The 20,805-nt window shown below is 39.9% G+C and overlaps 1 protein-coding gene across 1 annotated transcript in view; it reads left to right on the forward strand.

Moving 5' to 3' along the window:
• The first annotated feature begins 1,755 nt into the window (after nt 1-1,755).
• The window catches only part of DGKH (diacylglycerol kinase eta), a 196,142-nt gene continuing 177,092 nt past the window's right edge, over nt 1,756-20,805 (forward strand). Inside the window, exons 1-2 of the mRNA XM_090258064.1 lie at nt 1,756-1,908; nt 9,293-9,496. Of these exons, the coding sequence (XP_090114190.1) occupies nt 1,849-1,908; nt 9,293-9,496 (264 nt within the window). The 5' untranslated portion in view covers nt 1,756-1,848. The remainder of the gene's footprint in view (nt 1,909-9,292; nt 9,497-20,805) is intronic.

Below are 20,805 nucleotides of genomic sequence, written 5' to 3' on the forward strand. Positions count from 1 at the left end.
TTTCTCATTTGGGTGACTGGGTGGATTGTGGACACATTTTACTGAGAGAATGAGACTAGAGAGAGAAGCCAGCTGGCAGGAAAGTTAACTTCTGTTTCAGTCAAGCTGAGGTTAGGGCCCCTGGGACGTCTGGGTAGAAATTTCTGGAAAGAAATTGCCTTTACAAAACTGGAGATCTGGGATAGGAATGGGAATTTATGAGTTAGCACATGGTTGGTAGTTGAAGTCATGGGTGGATCTGGATAGACCAGGCAGCATTAGGAACAGGCCAAGGTCAGACTATTTGGGCACTCCAACGTGGAAGAGGTGGCAAAGGTGTTGAGGACATAATGGATAGATAACTTGGAGAATGAAATATCATACAGGCCAATAAAAGAGAGAGTTTCAAGGATAAAAGTCTGGTCCACAATGACTCATGCTGCAGATAAGTTAAATAAGAAGTGAATTGGAACACCCCCTCCCCAAACCCAATGTTTTAGAACATTTTCAAGCCACAGATGATCTTTGTCAAGGTCCTCTCTGTATAATAGTTGTCACAGAAGTTAGTTTGCAGGGAAGAATGAGTGGCAGATTAAGATGTGGATGTGAGAGTGACAGGAGTTTCTCTCTCAAAAAGCTTGGCTGTGAGGAGGTGAGGACTGGAGGCCGACTTGATGAAGTGTTTTCAATTTTTCAATTTGTTTTTAAAATGTATGGTTTGTATTTGACATAATTAGGGGCCATGGGAAGATGCTGACTGAAAGAGCCTGAAAGTCCACGAGAGGAAATAACACGTGAAAGTCAGTCTTGGATTGGAACTAGATGGAAACAGACTTAGATGCCAGAAAAGATGATTGGAAAAGCTATTTGTAACATTTTCAAAGGGTCCTTACTTTGAATGTAGCGCACAAATTGGAAGCCAGATCGCCTCCTTAGCAGGTTTTCTTTCCAGGAAACAGTTAATGATGATAAATGAATAAAAGAAGCACTCTCCAACTTAAGCCCTCTTTCAAAAGCTAACTGGTCAGCAATTTTTTTAACATCACGATGAATAAAATACCCCTGGCACAGTTCGTTCAAAAGCGGCATGGGAGTGCAATTTTCTCCCTTGCTCTGTTAAAGTCGGGTACCGTCCTGTGTGATTCCGTTCCAACCTTCAGCGCCCAGAGGAGGGGAGGTGCCTGCAGCGTGGGCAGCCAGCGTTGGGAGTGAGACAGGCGCAGGCAGCACGCTCTAGGAGAAGAAGAGAGGGAGAAGGGCGCTGGAGGGGTCGGCCAGGACTTTGGACCACCGACACTCCGGTTGCCAGCGAGTAGGACAGCCCCGTCCGGGCCTTCTCCACCACCCCGCTCCCAAGGAGGTCACTCTTGGGCGCCCAGTGTCCTGACCACCCGGGAGCCGCTTTCGGTTCCGTGCCTTATAAGGCCTGATAGGGGGGTCACGTGCGTCCAGGGCAGCCGCTGGGAGGAGGGGGCGGGAAGGGTGGGGGAGGGGGAAGAGGAGGGGCGGGAAGCGGGGAGGGAAAGGGGAGGGAGCCGGAGGCGGAGGCAGGAGCGAGGGGCGGGTTCTGCTGCCGTGGGAGGTGGCAGCGGCTGCTGCCTCCACAGTGAGCAGATCAAGCGGAGCTGGACAGAGGAGGAGGAGGTGGAGGTGGAGGAGGAAGGGACCAAAGCGAGGGCAGGAGAGCACAGCGCAGCGGAAGCCGGAGACAGCGGGAGGGCTGTTGGCTGGCCCCTGGCGGGAGCCGGGCAGAAGCCTGGGCAGCGACAGCAGGGGCTGAGAAGACCGTGGTGAGGGAGGCGCATCCAGCGGCCCCGGCGGCGGCCGGGGTCCACGCGCTCCGGTAGCCGACGGGTGCGGGCCGGAGAGATGGAGCCGCAGCACGTGTACTCCGAGCCTGGCATCCGCTGCCCGGCCTGGGAGGAACCGGTGGGTACAGCGCCGCGCCCACCCCCTCCCACTTCTCCTCTGCCCCCCCACCCCCACGCCAGCCGGTTCCGTTCAGGAAATGGCCCGGACGAGTTCCCCAGCTGCTTCCCAGCCGGGGCAGCGCTTTCCGCCGCTGGGACTCCTCCTCGCGCACTGCCTGGAGCGCCTTTGTCCCTCCAGAGGAGGTTCTTCCCGAGGGGTCGCTGGTGAACCATTGAGGACGGCCCTGGGAGGACCGGTTTCGCGCTCCATCGATTTCTGAACTTTGTGACTTGATTTAAGAGCATGGTGGGTAGGGAAGAGGAGAGGAGAAACCCAGGGCCTGGGGTCAGCGTGGGGGGCACCGAAGTGACCGGTCTCTTCTCCCGAGACCGTGCCCTGGCCGTCACCTGGGCACGGAGGTTCCTGTGCTTGGGGAGGGTGACCGCTGCTTGCAGCCCAGAACCACGCCTCCAACTCATGTTCTCTGATAAAGCCCGGGGCTTTTCTAGAGTTCAAGAGTTTTGCCAGAGATGAAGCAGGAAACTAACCTCAATTTCACTGCACATGCAACACGGAGGTTGGGTAATTTTAGGGACCGAGAGTAGAGTGTGCGTGCGTATTGTGTGTGTGAGGATAAGAAAGAGGAGAACGCGGAGTCGGGGGTGGGGCTGGCTTTGGATTTTTTCCCTTTAACTCCTTTAACTTAATTATTTCTTCCAACTCTGACAGAACCACCTCACAACCCTACAGGGATTCTACCCCGGAATCCCCGTCTCACTCAGAGGTCTGTAAGCATGTGTGGTCTGCCTTTTCCCTGGCATTGGATTTTGGCTTTCCACGCCTTGCCTCAGTGTTTGCTACTTCGTCTTGGTGAAATTCTTGAACCTATCTGAAAAATCTTGTCCGAAATTTCTGGGCTCACCTGTGCTGTTTTTAATGTGTTCAGATGCTCTTTTCCCAGGGACTCCGCGTGTCTTCTCAGGCTGGCCCGTTGTCTGCTGAGAGTTTCTAGGTCAGGGGCCAGGCTTGGTTCTCCTTTTTCTTTTATAATATGTACACTCCCAGCTCCTTTTCCCAGAGTACGTTTCTCTGCCTCCTGTGTCCCGACCTTCCGTAAGTGTCCTTGGACTCTGATCCTTCTGTACCTACAGCTGTCTTTGCTTTTGTAAATTTGAACATGTTGTTAGGTTGCCCATCTGCTCATATTCCATTGTGATTATCACTGGGGATCAAATTATTCTTGAAATTCAACATAGAATTTAGTTTTGAAGTTTAAATGAAAGATCATTGAGAACTAAATTCAGTGACTGACCTGTTTTTGTTACTTATTTTACTTTTAAACTTTCTTATATGAAGTCCTTTTGAACCTGGATACTTTAAGCCAACACCAATCACAGTGGCAAATACTCAGTTATACCTATTTTACTTCAGTACTTTGTACCTAGAAATACACAGATAAACCTAGAAATACACAGATAAACTTTTGTTTGTTTTACATCTCAAAATGGCAAAAATGAAAATGCCCATTTATTAGGATTTAAGACTCAAGCCCTAACAAATGTGTGAGTGAACCGTGATAGTTTATCCAGAATGCAGAACTCTCCTTAAAAGTTAATTTATTTATTTTTAAACATTGAAGGCCTTTTATTAACTCAACATATTTATCCAGCACCTACTATATTTCAGGACTGTTAGATGTAGCAGTTGACAGCATAGACACAAATCCTTAAATTCTCAGTGTACATCCTTTTTTTAAGATTTTCTTTATTTTTAGAGAGAGAGGAAGGGAGGAAGGGTAGAGAAACATCAATGTGTGTTTCCTCTCTCATGCCCCCAGCTGGTGACCTGGCCCACAACCCAGGCATGTGCCCTGACTGGGAATAGAACCAGTGACCGTTTGGTTTACAGGCCAGTGCTCAATCCACTGAGCCACGTGTACATTCTTAACTAAACAATGCCTTGTTTCATATATGTTAATGGTTTACATTCAGATAGGCCAAAAAGCATCTTCAGAGATCTCAGGTATGTTGCATGAAATGATACTTTTGAGAAAGTAATTTTATTTGAAAGTGTGGCCATACGTGTATGACTACAAAGTCTTAAGAACTAATAAAAAATTTAGGTTCTTAAAAAAGTAAGTTACATAAATTATTGAAAAGTGGCATAGATAAGAAAAAAGGAGGGATAAATTAGGGGGAAAAAGTATTTAAATATATGATTTCAGTCATTTGGAGCTAACAGAGGAAACATCAGTTTAAATGTGTTTTGAAGGGACACATAATTCATCAGTCAGGTATTCTTGAATTTTCCTTGAACATTGAAAGGGTTAATCAATGATCCTTAAGAATCTATTCAAAGGCATGGACTCTTTTTCTCCCAAAAATGTTCCCATGCAACATACACAAAAATTTTTAAATAAAATTTCAAGGAAACACATTCACTGAAGCCCAACCTGTGGACCCTCAGAGACTTTTAGTGAAAAACTTCTGCTTTGACTTGGATGCGTTTCATAGTTAAAACCTGCTTCTAGAATTCAAATATGGGTATATAGAACTCAAATATAGGCAATACTTTACTATGAAAGTATATTCATTTACACATATGAAAATTAAACATACAGATTTTGATATTGGGATACCCAATATCAAGCAAGCAATATTCACATTACATTGATCCTGTTGCATTACCCCATGTTGCATATAACAGCATACATATAAGGATTTACTCTCATTCTTTTTTGATGGAATCTAAAATATGATTCTACATGGAACTATTCACAGAAGAGTAAACATAACCTTGGGAATTGATGCTGAATAGTATTAAAGAGTCTCTTTAATTGCTCATGTCTGAAGCTGAGAGACAGCTGCTGGACTTCATGACATTCGTTTATTTGAAGGTGAATTAGGTTATTTAGTTAAGTGGGGGCATGTAAGTAAACTGCTAGCCATATCATTACTCCAGAGAGGACATTGGGCCTAAAAGCAGACAAATATTAGCAGTCAGATTTTTGTATTTTCTTTAATGCTAGCTTCAGAACGTAATCAAGTCAGTGGAAAGAGAGTCATTACCTAAATTTCTAATCAATTGAAAAATATTTTGGTTGTGGGAACAGATGGGTAGGAAGATAGCCGAACAACCCTTACTCATAAGTGATTGCCAAAACTTAAAAAGTGTGTATTTGCAAAGTGATTCTTAGACAGTAGAGTAATATTAGGGTATACTTTACTTACTAAAATTTTTTTAATGTTGAAATGGTTTTTTTAAAGATTTTATTTATTTTTAGAGAAAGGGAAGGGAGGGAGAAAAAGAGGGAGGAAACATCAATCAGATTCCTCTCATAAGCATCCCTACGGGGGACTGAGCCCTGACCAGGAATCCAACCTGTGACCTTTCACTTTGGGGGAAGATGCCCAGCCAACTGAGCCACAACTGTCACAGCTGTCCAAATGATTTCTATATCTAGTTGGCCTTGATGAAACTATTACTAATGGAAAACTAGGTGGGAAGTGTTTCAAAGGAAAAAGGGCCAAATATAAATGAGAAGTTATATGTATGTGTTTGCATTAGGTCTGGATGACGAAACGTTTTTGCCTTAGGTGCAGAGCTGTCCATATATATACAGGCAGTTGATATCATAATTAATCTCAATCTTTTTCATTTGCGTGACAACTAAGGCAACTTTAGTAAAGTTTTGAATGCTAAATTCTAAATATGTAACAGATAGCATATTAAGAAGTAGTTTTGAAGGTTGAATGAAAGCAGGCCTATGCTTGTTCAACCTATAGTGTTCTTTGCATGATTCCCATTGGTTCATAACATGAGTCCTAGAACATGACTTACTATAGTGCCTACTTGGGTTCTTCAGGATTCAAATGTAGACTTCTACATGTTTCTGATATAATATTTAACATAAAGCCATAGAACATACAAGGATTAAAAAGTTGCAAATATATAATAAACTTTTGTTATAAAGAGTAATCAATAATAGTTCAAAATGTTTATAAATGATATGCTAACATTCATAAAATTGGTATGAGAATGAGAATTGGCTGTTACTTATATATATTTAGTATAATAATTCTTTTTTTTTTAATGGGTCAAGAAGCCCTATTGAGTAGAAACCTAATTTAGTGGTAGCTTCTATTTCCATTTCATCCTGAATGCAGTATCTACATGGCTATGTCTAAATTTTTAATAGCGTGTTTGTGATATGTTCTGAAGATTTCAAAGTAACAATAATAAAAGAAGTATGTAAGACACATCTAAGAAATTATTTGAAAACCTGAAAACACCAAGTAAGGAAAAAGTCAAGGAAGACTTGTAAATCAAAAGAATAATGTAATGTATCACATATTTGAAATCTGTTTCAGTTGCCATTTTGAACTGCATTAAAGTTGGTTGAAAATATTGAGTTTTTGACATTTCTGTTGTATCTTAAGGGAAGTGGAATGCATTGCAGATATACAATATACAAACTGGTTGTTATTCTGGAAACTTCTAATTTACAGATAAGACTCGAGAAGAAGCTCGTTCGTCAGGTACCTCACATTAGGGGTTACTTGAAACATTCTCTTTTGTAGAGATTATTGAAGAAAAGAGTTTTTTTTCATAAGCTGCCTTTTGTGGGAAATGAAGTGACATTCCTTCCAACACAGTATTTCTATTCTGAGCATTCTGTGTGCTAGGGAAATTGTGAGCAGGGCTCATTTATTTAGCCTGAGCAGGCTAAGACTGGCTGTGCTTTCAAAGTCACAGCTAAGTTTTAGAACTTGTTACAGGAGTCTTTAAAAAGCAGGGATAACTTAAGTTACATTTTTATGAAGTAATGAATACCTTTACTTTGAGGTGTTAATTGTCCAGCTCTTGCACTTGAAAGTATTTTAAAATATCTTTAAGCAATCACTGTTTGAATCAGTGATTTATTCAGTTCTCTTCTTAAGATCACAGAATGAATAGCATGGATATTAAACAATGCCTTTCAGTTTAATCACTTTTTCTGCCTGGATTCTGGAAAAATGTTACTATATAAAACTTGAAAGCCTAAAGTATGAATAGAAACATAAATGACAGACTCTCATTATATAGTGTGGTAAAGTGACTAGAACATTAGAATAGTAATCATACATTTTTATTTTAAAAATTTTATTTCTAGAGAGAGGGGAAGGGAGAGAGAAAGAGGGAGAGAAACATCAATTGGTCTCTTGTGCACCCCCAGTTGGGGACCTGGCTCGCAACCCAGGTATGTGCCCTGATCAGAATTGGAGACCTTTTTAAGTTTTGGGGAGGACTCCCAACCCACTGAGCCACACCAGTCAGGGCAGGAATCATGATTTTTTACTTTGGTTCCAGTTCATGATTTTGGGCCTCAGTTTCTTTACATTTATTAAAAGAGTTTTGAACTAGTTTTTTTCTTTCAAAGGCCCTTTACTAGGTGTTCTTGTGTACATTGTGGATCCATTGGACTTAGTGAGCAAACAGCTAGGTTGGGATAAAGGCCATTATTTTGGTTATTTTTTCTCTTAATTCTGCTTACAGTAATGTTCTTTGTAGATAAAGAATTACATATTTACAGAGCCATAAATGCTCACAGTTTATTTTTCCAACTCCTTCCCTGACTAAAGAAGACTACTGAAGCTGGAGAAGTAACTTCTATCAGTATTGCATGTTAGCAATCTCCTGTCTTTGAAGATTAAAACAAACCAGCACGTTTTAAGTTTTAATGAATTTCATCTACAATGTGTATATACAGTATTAGGATTACATACTGTTTCTTAAAATCTCTTAAAACTGTTAAGTATTTTTTTTTTACAAAGCAATCAAATTATTGGGAGTAATATTGCAACCAAAAAACAAAAAACCCAATAGAATCTTAGTTTGGACTACCATTAAAGGTTATATATCAACTGAAAAAGTAGGTCATGACAACTGAAAAAATATAAATGGATACTAAAGGCCCCATGAACGCGTTAGGGAGATTGCTTTACTAAAGTGTTAAGGGACTCCACAGGCAGACAGGGAGTTTTTTTCTTTTTCTTTTTTTTTTTTTGCCAGACTTGGACTTTAAAATTAAGCCAACATCAATTTGGAATTATCTGTGGATGACAAGAGAAACCAGTAATATTTCTGTTTTCTCCCTTAAGCCCTCTCAGCCTCCCGCACGTGCACGGGTTCTTTGACTCAGTGCGTACACAACCTGCCCTCAAGGCTGCTATTCCTGTGTTGGCTTAACCAGCTTGCTTAGGACGAGTGGTGAGCGGTGGCTGCAGCCTGTTGATCCCATTTCCTCCTGCTCTAGTTCGGGTTAGGGAGTGGCTCTCCCAGGACTTCCAGTGTTTTTGTGCTCCGGCACTGGTATTCACATGGCTACAGTGCATTGTTTCCTTCTAGGCAGTCTCGGGTAGCGCTTCAGCTTAGACCTTTATTTTGCATTCTGTCCTCTTGGGCTGCGAGTACTCTCGTTTCTGCTCTTTCCCGTCCTTCCCAGTTTCCTGTTAGCCAAAGGGATTGCTCTTTCTGAACGGAGTTCTCAGAGCCGAGTGGAACCTCCCGGAAAGTGCTCTTCTCTTCCGTGTGCGCCGGATGGGAGTAGGGGTGGCCCAGAAACTGAACGCCACTGTCGGGGAACGCTGAAAGGAAGGACCTGAACCCCAGGCAGAGGCGGGAGAGGTGTGGCTCATTGGAGAATGGCTGGGGGGTCGTGAGACAGGCAAGGGGCAATGTAAATGCATCTTGGGGGCGGAGGGGACTTTTATTTAGCAGGAACTGTGCGGAGAGGCCCAAGTGTTTTGGGGGCGGGTGTCTGCGTGTGTGTGTGTGTGTGTGTGTGTGTGTGTGTGTGTGTGTAGATTCTGGGTTCAGGAGGTGGCCGGGTACACTCAAAGGAGTCGGGCGAAAACTCTAGGTTCCTTTTCTACTCCAGGGGCCATTCTAGCTTCTGCCCGTGAACAGAAAGCCACAGTCGGGCTTGGGGTGGTGCTGGCTGCGGATGTTTCTTGTGTTCACGCCCCCCCCCCCCCTTCGTGTCTATGCTGGAAACCCCTGACTCTGGGGGTAGTGGAAGGTTGACTTATTCCCTCAGTCACTCCCATCCTCTACTCACGCTGGTCGTATTATGGTTAGGACCCTATTCCATCCTGAGGCGGGGTGCACAGGGGTCGCAGGCGGGAGGCCTCGTACCCTGTGTCCCACCGCAGTCGCTGCTCTAGCTGGAGCTGGTTGGAGGAGCCCGGCTGCCCCTGCAGGGCCGGCGCCTGAGCCGCGCAGACCCTTCCCCGGCTGCAGCCTCTGGGGGAGCGGAAGATGGCGGCGGCAGCTGGGCACGGGGCTCTTGGCCCAGCTACGGCGGAGCCCACCCACTAACGGCTGCCATCGCCCCCCGCCGGGCGGTGCTGTGTCCCCGCAGGAGTCGGAGAGGATGGCCGGGGCAGGCGGCCAGCACCACCCTCCAGGGGCCGCGGGAGGAGCGGCCGCCGCGGCCAGCGCCGTGGTCACCCCCACGGCTGCCTCGGCGGGGCCCGGAGAGGATTCATCCGACAGCGAAGCGGAGCAAGAGGGACCCCAGAAACTGATCCGCAAAGTATCCACCTCGGGGCAGATCCGGACCAAGGTGAGGAGGGCTGAGGGCCGCGTAGAAGGCGGGATGCAGCTGGGCAGAGAGCGGAGGAGAGGGAGCGCCTGGGGCGCTGGGAAGTGTGCTGGGAGCTCCCTGGAGCGTGGGCAACTGAGGTGGGGGTGGGGCCCGTGCGGGGGCGGGGCCCCTGGAGCGACCTTCGCTGGAAGGGATTCCTGGGCCCCCTGTGGGAGGCCACCTGGGTGGACTCCAGAGGGGCTCTGCCAGCAGAGGCAGAGGAGACGCGCTTAGCTGCTCCGAGGAAGCGTGGGAAAAAGAGAGGCGCTGTTGAGAGTTCGCATTCAGGGAACTTAAAAGGAGTCTTCTTTTCTGTCCTCCCTGCCTGAGCAGTGGTTTCGTGGTGTGTGCGTGCAGGTTGTGTGGGGAGAGGCGTGCAGGCGGGTGAGCCACAGCTGCAATGCCCCGGCATCTGTCCTTCCTGTCCCTTCCCTAGACCACTGTGAGAATGGGTGGGTAGGTGACACGGTACAAGCCCCCTTGCCTTCTTCTGCGGTTTGGAAGGTGGAAGCCTTGCGCAACGCCACTGGTAAAGGATGTTCCAGGTTATCCGCAGGCTGCCCAAATAGCAGCAGGCCAGGCTTTTCCCGCTAAGTGCGTAGCTCAAATTTTATCAACATATCCATGGTTACTTTTAATAATGAAAAGTAATCTCTGTATTATACGCAGATTAGCATGCTGTGTTACACCTGTTATGTAGCAGGTACTGTTGATCTGTGTGAGAGCTCAAAGTTGAGAGTTTTCATTTGATTGTAAACATACACATAGCAAATGCTTAGGACTGAAGTATTATACATTCTAATTTTCATCATAGTTTAAAAACCATTGCGTGGAGAATCTGTTATCACTGGGAGACTTTACTGAGGAATTTGAAAAATGAACTAATAAAACCATTGGATTTGTGTTCTGCAAAGGTTAATTTATTCTATATATTTATGAAAATCTGTTTTCTAAGGTCAATAGACCCCCTATTTGAAAATATAATTTTTATTATGTGCCTGTGGACTCATATTTGTATTAGCCTGCCTCGTATTTTTCTAAAATAAATATGTGCAAGCACACACACCATTGTTAACATTGTAGCTAGTAAAAAGTAAAGGATTGCTCTAGTCATTTTTAAAGAGCACATCTTGTAATTCCTTTTAATAGTGATACTTTTGAATCTTATATAATTTGTGATAAGTTAAGGATATGGGGTTTAATATGTTTTTAGAAGATTAAGGATAAACAAAATAGGAACTTTCCTAACAGTGCTTTTAACGTTTAAAATCTTAATTTTTAAAAAAAGTTAATAAAACTACTATTAATGGGCAAAATGGCAGGTTTTAAAGAATAGTATATTTTATATAAAGTGGTTAAAATTCCATGCATACCTATATTGAGATTATCCAGTAAATTTATACAATTTGAAAGAAAATTTAGAGATGGCTCTAATTTGAATTAAGTAAAATCAAACAACAAATTAATTGGGAGTACTACTAAAATTTGTAGATTTCATGAACTCGTAATAGCTAAGATTGTACTCTTTAAGTTTGATATCTGTGGTTTGGGGTAAAGCATGTTTATTGACACTAGGAGTAAATTCAAAAAGCACATTTACCTTTGTGATAAACATATTGAGCACATACATTTTGCCATGACTATAGATCATTAGTGAACATTGAATGGAACTTTCCTTAAATTTGCCAAGATGTATGTAATTTCAGAAATTCTGCATTTTATTTTAGCCTGTATAAGTGTATATAAGTTAATCAGCATTTTCATATAAAAGCCCCAGAGATCAGGGCCTAAAACTGCTGAGACCAGTGTGCCTCAACCACCCTGCCTACCCACATCCCCCAATCCAGACTGTTCATATATGCCACAGATATCATCAATTACATTTCTTTAGCACATATACTGATTCTCAAGGAAGAGGGCAAGAGCAGCAAGGAAATGCATAGAATGAGAACTGCTAAATTTAATATTGGTTCCCAGTCTTCAATTGTGATCCAGATAATTGTTGAGGGAAAAGATCTTTAGAAAAAGAGATAGTCACTTGATCTTCTCCAGAGACATGTAAGATGAGAGATCCTAGAGGAGAAGAGGCCCCAGGACTAACCCAAGACTTAGTGTTTTTTATGACAGCAATAGCAGTTCTTGCTCCAACTTCCTGAACATAGATGGAAAGACCACCATGTCTGACAGGTTGTGATTACTAGCCACATCCTTGATCCTGGTTGAGTAGTAGTCTGAGATGGTGTGTGTGGCAATATGTACACATACCTACACACATATACACATGCTTGTATATAAGTGCATGTATATACTCTTTATAAAGCATTTATGCATAGATGTACAGAGAGCCTACAGCAGAGTGAGTTACACATAGAGAAAATTTCTTAAGTGAATGACTGTACATGTTACATACTTACATATAATGCTTTATATATATGGATATTATTGTTAAAACAGTGCTTATTTTAGTTTCCTTTAAGATCCTTAGGGTCATAAAACTGTGGTATCTAGTTTAGGTTTGGAGTAAAAAAAAGACCACTAACTTAAGTGATTACCTTATTTAAAGTGTTATTTTTTGTAAATATTGGTTAATATTTTAAATAATTTGAATGTTAGTAAAGAAACTTAATGTGGCAATTGAAAAAACGTCTCGACTTTTTTAAATTGAAAAATAAATCATCATATAATAAGACATTCAAAGAGTGTGAGAGGATATTTGGTGAATGGAGGATACCCAGTGAAAAGAAATCTCTCTGTCATCCTGGACTTTCTATTCTCTGCCTCAGGACATTTTCTTGGTGTGCATCTAGAAAATTTTTGTACACATGCACATATTTCTTTAAAAAATATTAATGGGAATATTCATTTACATGCTATGTCTTGTTTGTTTGGAAATATAGAGAACTTTTTTAGAAAAATGATGGCAAAGTATTCCATTATATTAGGTTGAAGTAAGTGCAGTTGGTATGTCAGTAGGCCAAAAAAGGTCGAAAGTACAATGGTGGTTGCCAGGGGCTGGGGGGTAGGAGAAATGGGGAGGTGTCTGTCAAAGGATATAAACTTCCAGTTATTAGATGAGTAAATTCTGAGGATCTAATATACAACATAGTAACTATAGTTAATAAAACTGTATTGTATACTTGAAATTTGCTTAGAGAATAGATTTTAAGCATTGTTACCACACATATTTCACAACGTATATGTCTATCAGATTATCACATTGTATACTTTAAGTATGTACAGTATCACTTGTTAATTACATCTCAGTAAAGCTGGAAAAAATGGACAAAAATGGGAAATTTCATATGGTTCAACCCAACATGGGGTTTCTCTATGGAAAGAAATAAGGGTTATTTTAGGACAACATTAATCTTAGTCCCCCCCCCCCCCCCCCAGTGGATGTGATGATTTTTTAAGTAAAGACCAACACTGGCATGCTTTTAAAACTAGTGTGGTTTAATAAAATCCTCATATACTTTTTAGTACCCTCCTCACATCCCCATATTATATATCTTCATTATCCGTTTTTCTCCTGTTTTCTTTGTCTTTGGTGTTCTTTCTCTGTTTTTCACTTGATTCCTTTCTCTGTAACAGCTTAGTGGAATTTCTGGTAGTTTCATCTATCCGCCCAGGTGCTAAACACTAGATCATTTTATGACTGCCTCTATTTCCACAAAGGGAGGAAAAGACACATAGGTGAAAGTGGAAATAGTGTTGATGTGGGGAAGCCAAAGGGAGCTGTAACTCATTATATCTCTTTCTCTCTCTTTACCCTTGGCTGTTATTCCTAAAATTTTAATTTTGTCCTGAGGTGGTTGATTTTACATTCTGATTTATGGTTGTAGAGAATTTCACAGGTATTTACTGAAAAGGAGACATTCTGAAACAACACTAATACGAACTCCAGACAGCTTGATTTTGAACATGAATGTGAAGGAGGATGTGTTTGCTTTTTGTTCACCCATAAATACTGTACCCTTTCATTTTGTGGGGATTGGCTGGAGGAATCTCTGGTCAGGTTTATGGTCTAGGATTGTTCACCCATCATAAACTAAATAGTATAAACAAATGGGAACCATCTCAGTTATATTTTCTGACACTGACTCATGACTGCCAAGGTCTTGAAGCTTCATGCATCAAAAATACATTCTAATGGGTTTTTATGGTCTTATTTACTTTTTTGACATTTATATGTATTACTACAGTTAATTTTAAATGTACATAAATGAGGCTAAATTTAGGTAAAACCTACCTAAGTAAAACACTGGGAAGCTCTTCAGAACTTTGCAGTGTTATATTTGGATCAAGACATCTCCTTAAGCCCATTAAGAAAAGACTAATCTCCACATTTTTCAATTAGTACCTTGGTTTTAATTTAATATGAAGGATATATGAATAAACTCTTATACCTTTCTTTCTGGTAAGTTAGTATATGGAAATACTGATATATATTTTTTACTGCTTTATGAGATGCAATTTGTGCAATTAAAACATTATCTTTTATCATAAACTGTAGGTAAAGTGGACTAGAGAAAACTTGCTCAGTGTTTTTCAAATCGTAGGTGGCAGCCCATTAGTGGGTCATGATGGTTCACATCCAGCACTTAAAACAGAAACAGCATAGATTAGAAAATATTATTTAAAAGTTTTACCCACAGTTCTGGGTGGAATCATTGGTTGGGGTAATAATCCAAATAGAATGAGAAACCAAGATATGGCCAGAAGATTGTTAAGAAATGTGAATAAAGTTATATTGTCAGGTTTATTGTTCAGAAACTCAATATGATAGAAGAGGCAGGTAGGAACTTGTACATTTTAATAGGTGATGAGCAGGAAGATATCTTGAAAAATAAGAATAATTAACATTCATCTAGGGCAGAAGTTACTAGCTTTATATAAAGGGCCAGACAGTAAATATTTATGACTTTGTGGGTCATAAAGTCTGTGATAAAGCTACTCTGCTCTCCTGTTGTAGTGTAAAAGCAACCAGAGACCATACTACAGTAATAAGTATGGCTGTGTTCCAATAAAACTTGAAGAACACTGAAATTTGAATTCATAAATTTTCATGTGTTGAGAAATATTCTTTTTTTTAAAGAGGCCATATAAATATATAAAAGCCTTCTTAGCTTGTGGCTGTACAAAATAAGTGCCAGAAGGTTATGGCCCATAGATTTGGCTTATGGGAGGTAGTTTGCTGGTCCTTACTCTAGGTGATGGAAAATTAGGTTTGCAAAGTGCTGTGAAGTTAAGGTGCTGCTAAATTCAGTCAGCATTTAGGGGACCAAATAAAGCTAGATTTCAATCCATTTAAAAATCTCATCTTTGTAGAACATTTTATTTTTAGCTTGGTTTGCGTCTTTGCTTCCATTTTAATGTGAACTAAATATAGACTGGAAACTTTGAGTCTTGGTACAGTAATATATGGTATAAAAGCTTTCTTTCCATTTTGATTGCCAGTTAAACATGATATTCCTTTATTAAAGATAAGAGACATAATAAATAATTTACTAAACCTTTACATATAAGTAAGATGCATTATTTGAAAATATCTAAATTTAGAAAGCTTTCACTTAGTTTAAGGTTGAATATTTGCTGCTGTGGTGGAAGTTGATGAAAGGTTATATGAAACTACTATTGTAAATGACTCAGGGCTCCTTTCTGTTTCTAGGGTACAGTGTTTCACTTATATTGGATTTGTTAGGATTTACATACTCGGGAAATGTGTTTATAAGCAAAGGTTTTAATTAAAAGAGAGCTTGTTTTATGTCTAAGATAGACCTTTACAAAGGACCATAACATGTTAGAATGTTACCTTTTCCTTTGGTAGATTTGTTTGGTTTTGTCGGGTGCCAATTATTTTTCCCTGTGAATATATAGTTACTTGAAAACACATTTGTATCTTTCCTTTTGTTAAGTAGATTAACATTATCAATAATGATTATTGATAATAGCCTTAATTTAGGATGCAGTGTACATTGTTTTTATTTTAGATTGTTATTTACTTTTTCAAATGAACATGTATGGTAATAATTTCTTCCCCTGTGCTTTTTGTTACGAGGATATTTGAAAGACTCTTGGGCTCTTATTTAATACCAAAGAAATACGATGAACGTTATCAGGTGTGGAGCTGGAATCTAATCTTCTTACCATGCTGTTTGAATACCAGAACATTTTCTAACCACTAGGATATAATTTAGTATAATAAATATTTTTTAAATATAAGCTTGGAGCATTTATGTCAGAAATTTAAAAATACCTTTCTACCTAGCATTTTATTGTTTATGCAGTAGTTTTATATACATAATACATGATCTTATCTAAAAGTGGTGTGAAATTATCTGAATTTTACAACTAATAAAACTATGACTGAGTTTGACTATCTGCTGAGTAAATGGCAGGGCTGGAACTCAAAAGCAGGTCTTCTAACTACTGTACCATATCCCTTGGCACAATGGATACAATGCATGGGTTCCAGATGCTCCTTGGGTTTGAAACTTTAAAGGATGTGTGCAGGCCCTGTCCTCACTTCTCTTCCGGCTTTTCCCTTCCCCACTTCCTGCCCTCCTTCTCTCCCATAAATTCATTCCTCTTCTCTTCCTCCCCTTTCTCCTTCTTCCTGCCCTGCTCTTTGTTAGTATTTTTAAAAACCTGTGAACATCCCTCACCAATGTCTTAGGTTTCATAATGCCTTTTTTGCATTTGAATCCCATGTTTTTTTGTGACATGTTTAAGAGTATATGCTTGAAAGGTAAAATTTGGAATAAAAATTTTCAGCTGACATTTATATTAATTTTAATTACTGTTAGGAAAATCATAGGATTCTTTCAAAACATGTTTAGGACACACTTAGAAGAACTCTTTATAGGTTTCAGACTCTACAAATAGGTTTTCAAAGAAAACTGTTAGTTTCACTTCTATAAGGTAAGATGCTATTTCTTAAAAGGTCATGATATAGTGTTAAAAAGAATTATATGAAGTAATTTTCCATTTGGCCTCTTAAGGCATAACTGAAAAAAAATATGAGTGAAATTTATTTTTAACTAGCTAAGGAATGAAAATGACATTTTTGCCATTTACCTTTTCCATCTCCCTTTTATTTATATAAGAAAAGGTGCCAAGGTGTATATCTCAGCAGGTATACTATTTTGAGTTGGATTATTTGTACTAACTTATATAGTACTTTAAAATTATGTTATAATATTTCTATGTATATGAGTATAATCTCTGTAATTTGAAGCACAATGGGCTCCTGTGAATCAGCTTTAGAACTAGAAACAGTTCCAGTAGCATGCATCTACCTGTGTGCTCCTTCTCTTTTTTACTCTTTTGTTGCCCTTCAGTTCATTCCAAAAGATATTTACTGTGTTCAAGCACTATCATAGGTGCCATGGATATAACTATATTTAAAAAAATAGACAAAAACCTCTGCTCTCGCATAGTTCGTGTTTTAATGCAAGAAGAATTTATAAACTCATGTAAAATACATAATATGTTAGAAGCTGAGAAGTGTTGTAAAGAAAAATAAAGCGTGAATGGGAGTGGCAGTGAGGAGGGAACAGGAAGTCTTCCTGAGAAGGTGACATCTGAGCAATGATTTTGAGGGAATGAGCCATGCAGACCTCTGGAGGAAAAGCAGTCTAGGCAGAAGGAGCAGCATCTGCAAAGACCAAGAGACAGTAGCTACAACAAAGAGGGGGTTAGTGAGGTTGAAATGGTGGTGGGGTAGGTTTAGGGAGAGCAGGTAGAAAGTGGGAAGTAAGTTAATTGCCTCAAAAAATAAGGTACTATAGAGAAGAGTTCTTAGCGTGGGGTTCATGCACTCCATAGCATGGATGGGGTTCAGAGGGCCTCCCAAATTTTATGTCTGTGTATGTGCTTCAGTAAACAAAACTACTGATTTGAAAAGGGGAATTGTAGGCAGACAATAAAGACAGATGAAAAATATACATACACACACATATTATAACCATTCATTGTCATCATTTGGAGAAATGCTAAAATTGAGGATTGGGTTCAATGAAATGAAATAGAAGTAGCATAGTTAGGTAATGTTGGGCTCACTTCTCAGAGTTTTCATGTACTGTTAGGTGACTTTAGTCATGCTTCTTAATGCTACAGAAAATGCCATGTCCATCAATATCTGTGTTTCTCCTCTTCTTCTTAGTCCACCTTCAGACTTCATTTCCCCCTTGCAGATAGGTGGGGCTGTGTAACTGAGTTTAGGTCAGTGGAATATGAGTGGGAGTGATGTTTGTCAGTTGGACTCTAAAGCTGTTTTGGGGGCTGTCTGTGCTCTGTCTCTCTTCCCTCACCTGCCAGCTGGATGTAGATTATCCAGTGGAAGGAGTTTGGAATCCTGAACAACTTCATGGAGCAGACTGAGCCTCTGTGCTCCTGCCCAGAAATCACATTGGAGTGTGAAACAAGAGGCTATAAATAAGCCCCTGAGCTTTGAACATTGTTTGCTAACAGTAGTTAGCATACTCTTACTAATACACTTAATCTCACTGAACTTCAGATTTCTCATTTGTAAAATGGATATAGTGATTCCTACCTTATAGGTGGTAATGAGGATTAAAGAAATCAAAATATAATTAAAAAAAAGAAATACAGGATATGCTTTTGTATCTCTGATTATTAGAATTATTTTAAAAATATGATATAAAATCCCAATAATTCAGTTATCCCTGATTCATGTGTTTTCTAAATAACTAAATCAATAGGATATATAGACTATTTGAAAGACTTGATAAAGCTATCATAACCTGTTCTAAATAAGAAATCTATTTTTACAAAAAAGGTATCGTATGCCTCATGATGAAACAACACACTACTACCTTATTCCGCCAAAGAGATCAAACCTGAATCTGATTAGGCAGCTGGATCCATCTGCCATTTTTCAGAAAATAAAGGCCAGAGGAACATGTACCATTGTTTGGATGAATGATACAGGGATGGACAAATGATTTATATATGATAAATCAAATATAGAAAAATGCTAGTTGTAGAATCTAGGTGCTGGGTATATGAGTGTCTACTATATGATTCATTCAACTTTTCTGTTTGAAAATACTAATGATAAGGTACTGAAGAAAGGGGAAAAAAACTTACATTTTTACATGCCAGTATTTTGTAATTTTAAAAAATGTCTTTGCTACCCTGAAGAGTCCTTTAGACATATGAAAACCCATACTCAGGTGCAGCGAAGATAGGCTTACATTATTTGATGATTTTAGTTAGGGCCAACCTTGTTTCTAGAGTAATGTACGTTAAACAGGGGTCAACAAATGACCACTTGGATGCTGTAGTGGAAATTATTGCCCAGCTAGGCGTTTAGGTGCTTTCATGGCCAAATCTTGATCTTGAAATTATCTTCCTTAAACTTTGCAGTCTCCCCTTCCCCAACTCCTATTTTCTCCTCAGTCCACACAATCTGCTTTTTGCCTTCACCACTTCATGAAAACTTTTGCAAGGATCACTAATGATCTAATTGCCAATATTCAGGGGTCTCTTTAGTTTTAACTTAACTGTATTTCTTGCCAATTTTGACACTGTTGGACCCCCCTTTTCCCCCTGAAACCTTCCGCCTTTGCTTTCAAGTTTTAAATTTCTATTTATCATTCTTATACCTTTTTACTGCCTCTCTATCCTTGATTCCTTTTGCTAATGGTTTCTGTTTCCTAGGTTTCTATTCTAACTCGATTTGTGTCTTCTTAAGTGGATCTGATGGATTAGATTAGGCTTCAACTATCAGAAAGAGTGTAGCAGTCTTTTTCTTCCCTGAGATTTGGACTTGGGTTTCCCTTGCCTACTAGCCACTTAACCATAGTGAGTTCCATAGCCATCTCAGCCTCAACATCCTCCAAATGAGTAGGTATGTGCACAGTTTTCCCACCTCCAGGCAAAATTTTGCTTCACTACTTTTATATCTTGTGGAAGAATTTGCCTTGTAGTTAACCTTGACTTTTTTTGTCTTGCTAATCATCTTCACAAACTCATTTGCTTTCAGCAAATATACATTCAGTGCCTACTCTGGGTAGGCAAAGTGCTGGGGCTTGGGGATACAGCACTGTACAAAGCAGATGGTCCCTTTCCTCTTGAAGCTGAGTCAGCAGTCACCAAATATGGTCAATTCTGTATTTTCATTATCATCTCATTTAATCATAATAAAACGTAGAAGTGGGTAGGTACAATTATCCTCATTTTAGAAAAAAGGAACCTGAGGACTAGGTAACTTGCCCAAGGTCACTCAGCTCTCAGGTGACTAGTTTGTTGCCTGATTTAATGATATACTTTTCCTTTGTCTACCTCATGTATCTGTTGCGAATTCAGCTGTTCCTTCCTATTTCTATTGCTGCTTACCCTAACCTTTACTTAACTCTTATCATTTATCATTTGAATTTTGTCGTGTATTTCCTCTCTAGTCATTCTTTATTCCTATTCTAGAGTTATCTTATAAGGGAGAAATATGACCATAATACATTTTACATAAACTCTGAGGCATTGCCTATTACTAGCAGGGTAAAGTCTAAATTTCTTAGCACGGTTTAGTAGGTCCTTCTCAATATGATACTAAATTTCCTGTCCGTTCAACCAATATTTGAGTACTGAATTAGGTGCTGTAATGGCAAATTAATATTAAAAAAAAACCAACTTACAAGAGCTTATTTTCTATTGAGAGAGAAGTTAATAAATATATAAACAAATATATAATAGATGTTCACAGGCATAATGAAGGAAAATAAAACAGGTTGAGGAGGAAGGAGTGATAGAGTGGTGTATATATGTGTATGTGATGTGTATTAAGTATTTTGGTTGGTCCAGGAAAGACTCTTTTTGATGAGGTAATATTTAAACAGAGATCTGAGCCATGCAGATATCTGGTGTCAGAGTGTCCCAGGCAGAGTCAGTGCCATGGCATTTCTGTCACTGTCATCCTATGGCCAGTTATGTAAAACTCTCCTCTGTTGATGAAGTAAGGCAGGGTACTGTCCTACCTCCAAGTGTTTGCACGTGTTATTTCACTGACCTAGAATGCCTCCCGTTTTCTATTTCTGTCTGATTTATTTTATATACTATTATTTCCTCACAATTCTGAAAATATTTCAAGTCGTTTACATTCAATATTGTGTATTGAACTTAGGTAAAATATAGATAGGACTGTGAAACCAAGAGGAGAGTTAGTAGGTTAGTCCATAGCATAGGTTGTCTGTTCTTTCTCTCTCTGTATGTACGACTACATTTAAAAATGAGTTAAAAATTTGGCTCCAAGTTTTCTGGCAACCAAG

The sequence above is a fragment of the Furipterus horrens genome, unplaced genomic scaffold (genome assembly GCF_987537825.1).
Source record: "Furipterus horrens unplaced genomic scaffold, mFurHor1.1.pri manual_scaffold_12, whole genome shotgun sequence".
Classification (NCBI taxonomy): Eukaryota; Metazoa; Chordata; class Mammalia; order Chiroptera; family Furipteridae; genus Furipterus; species Furipterus horrens.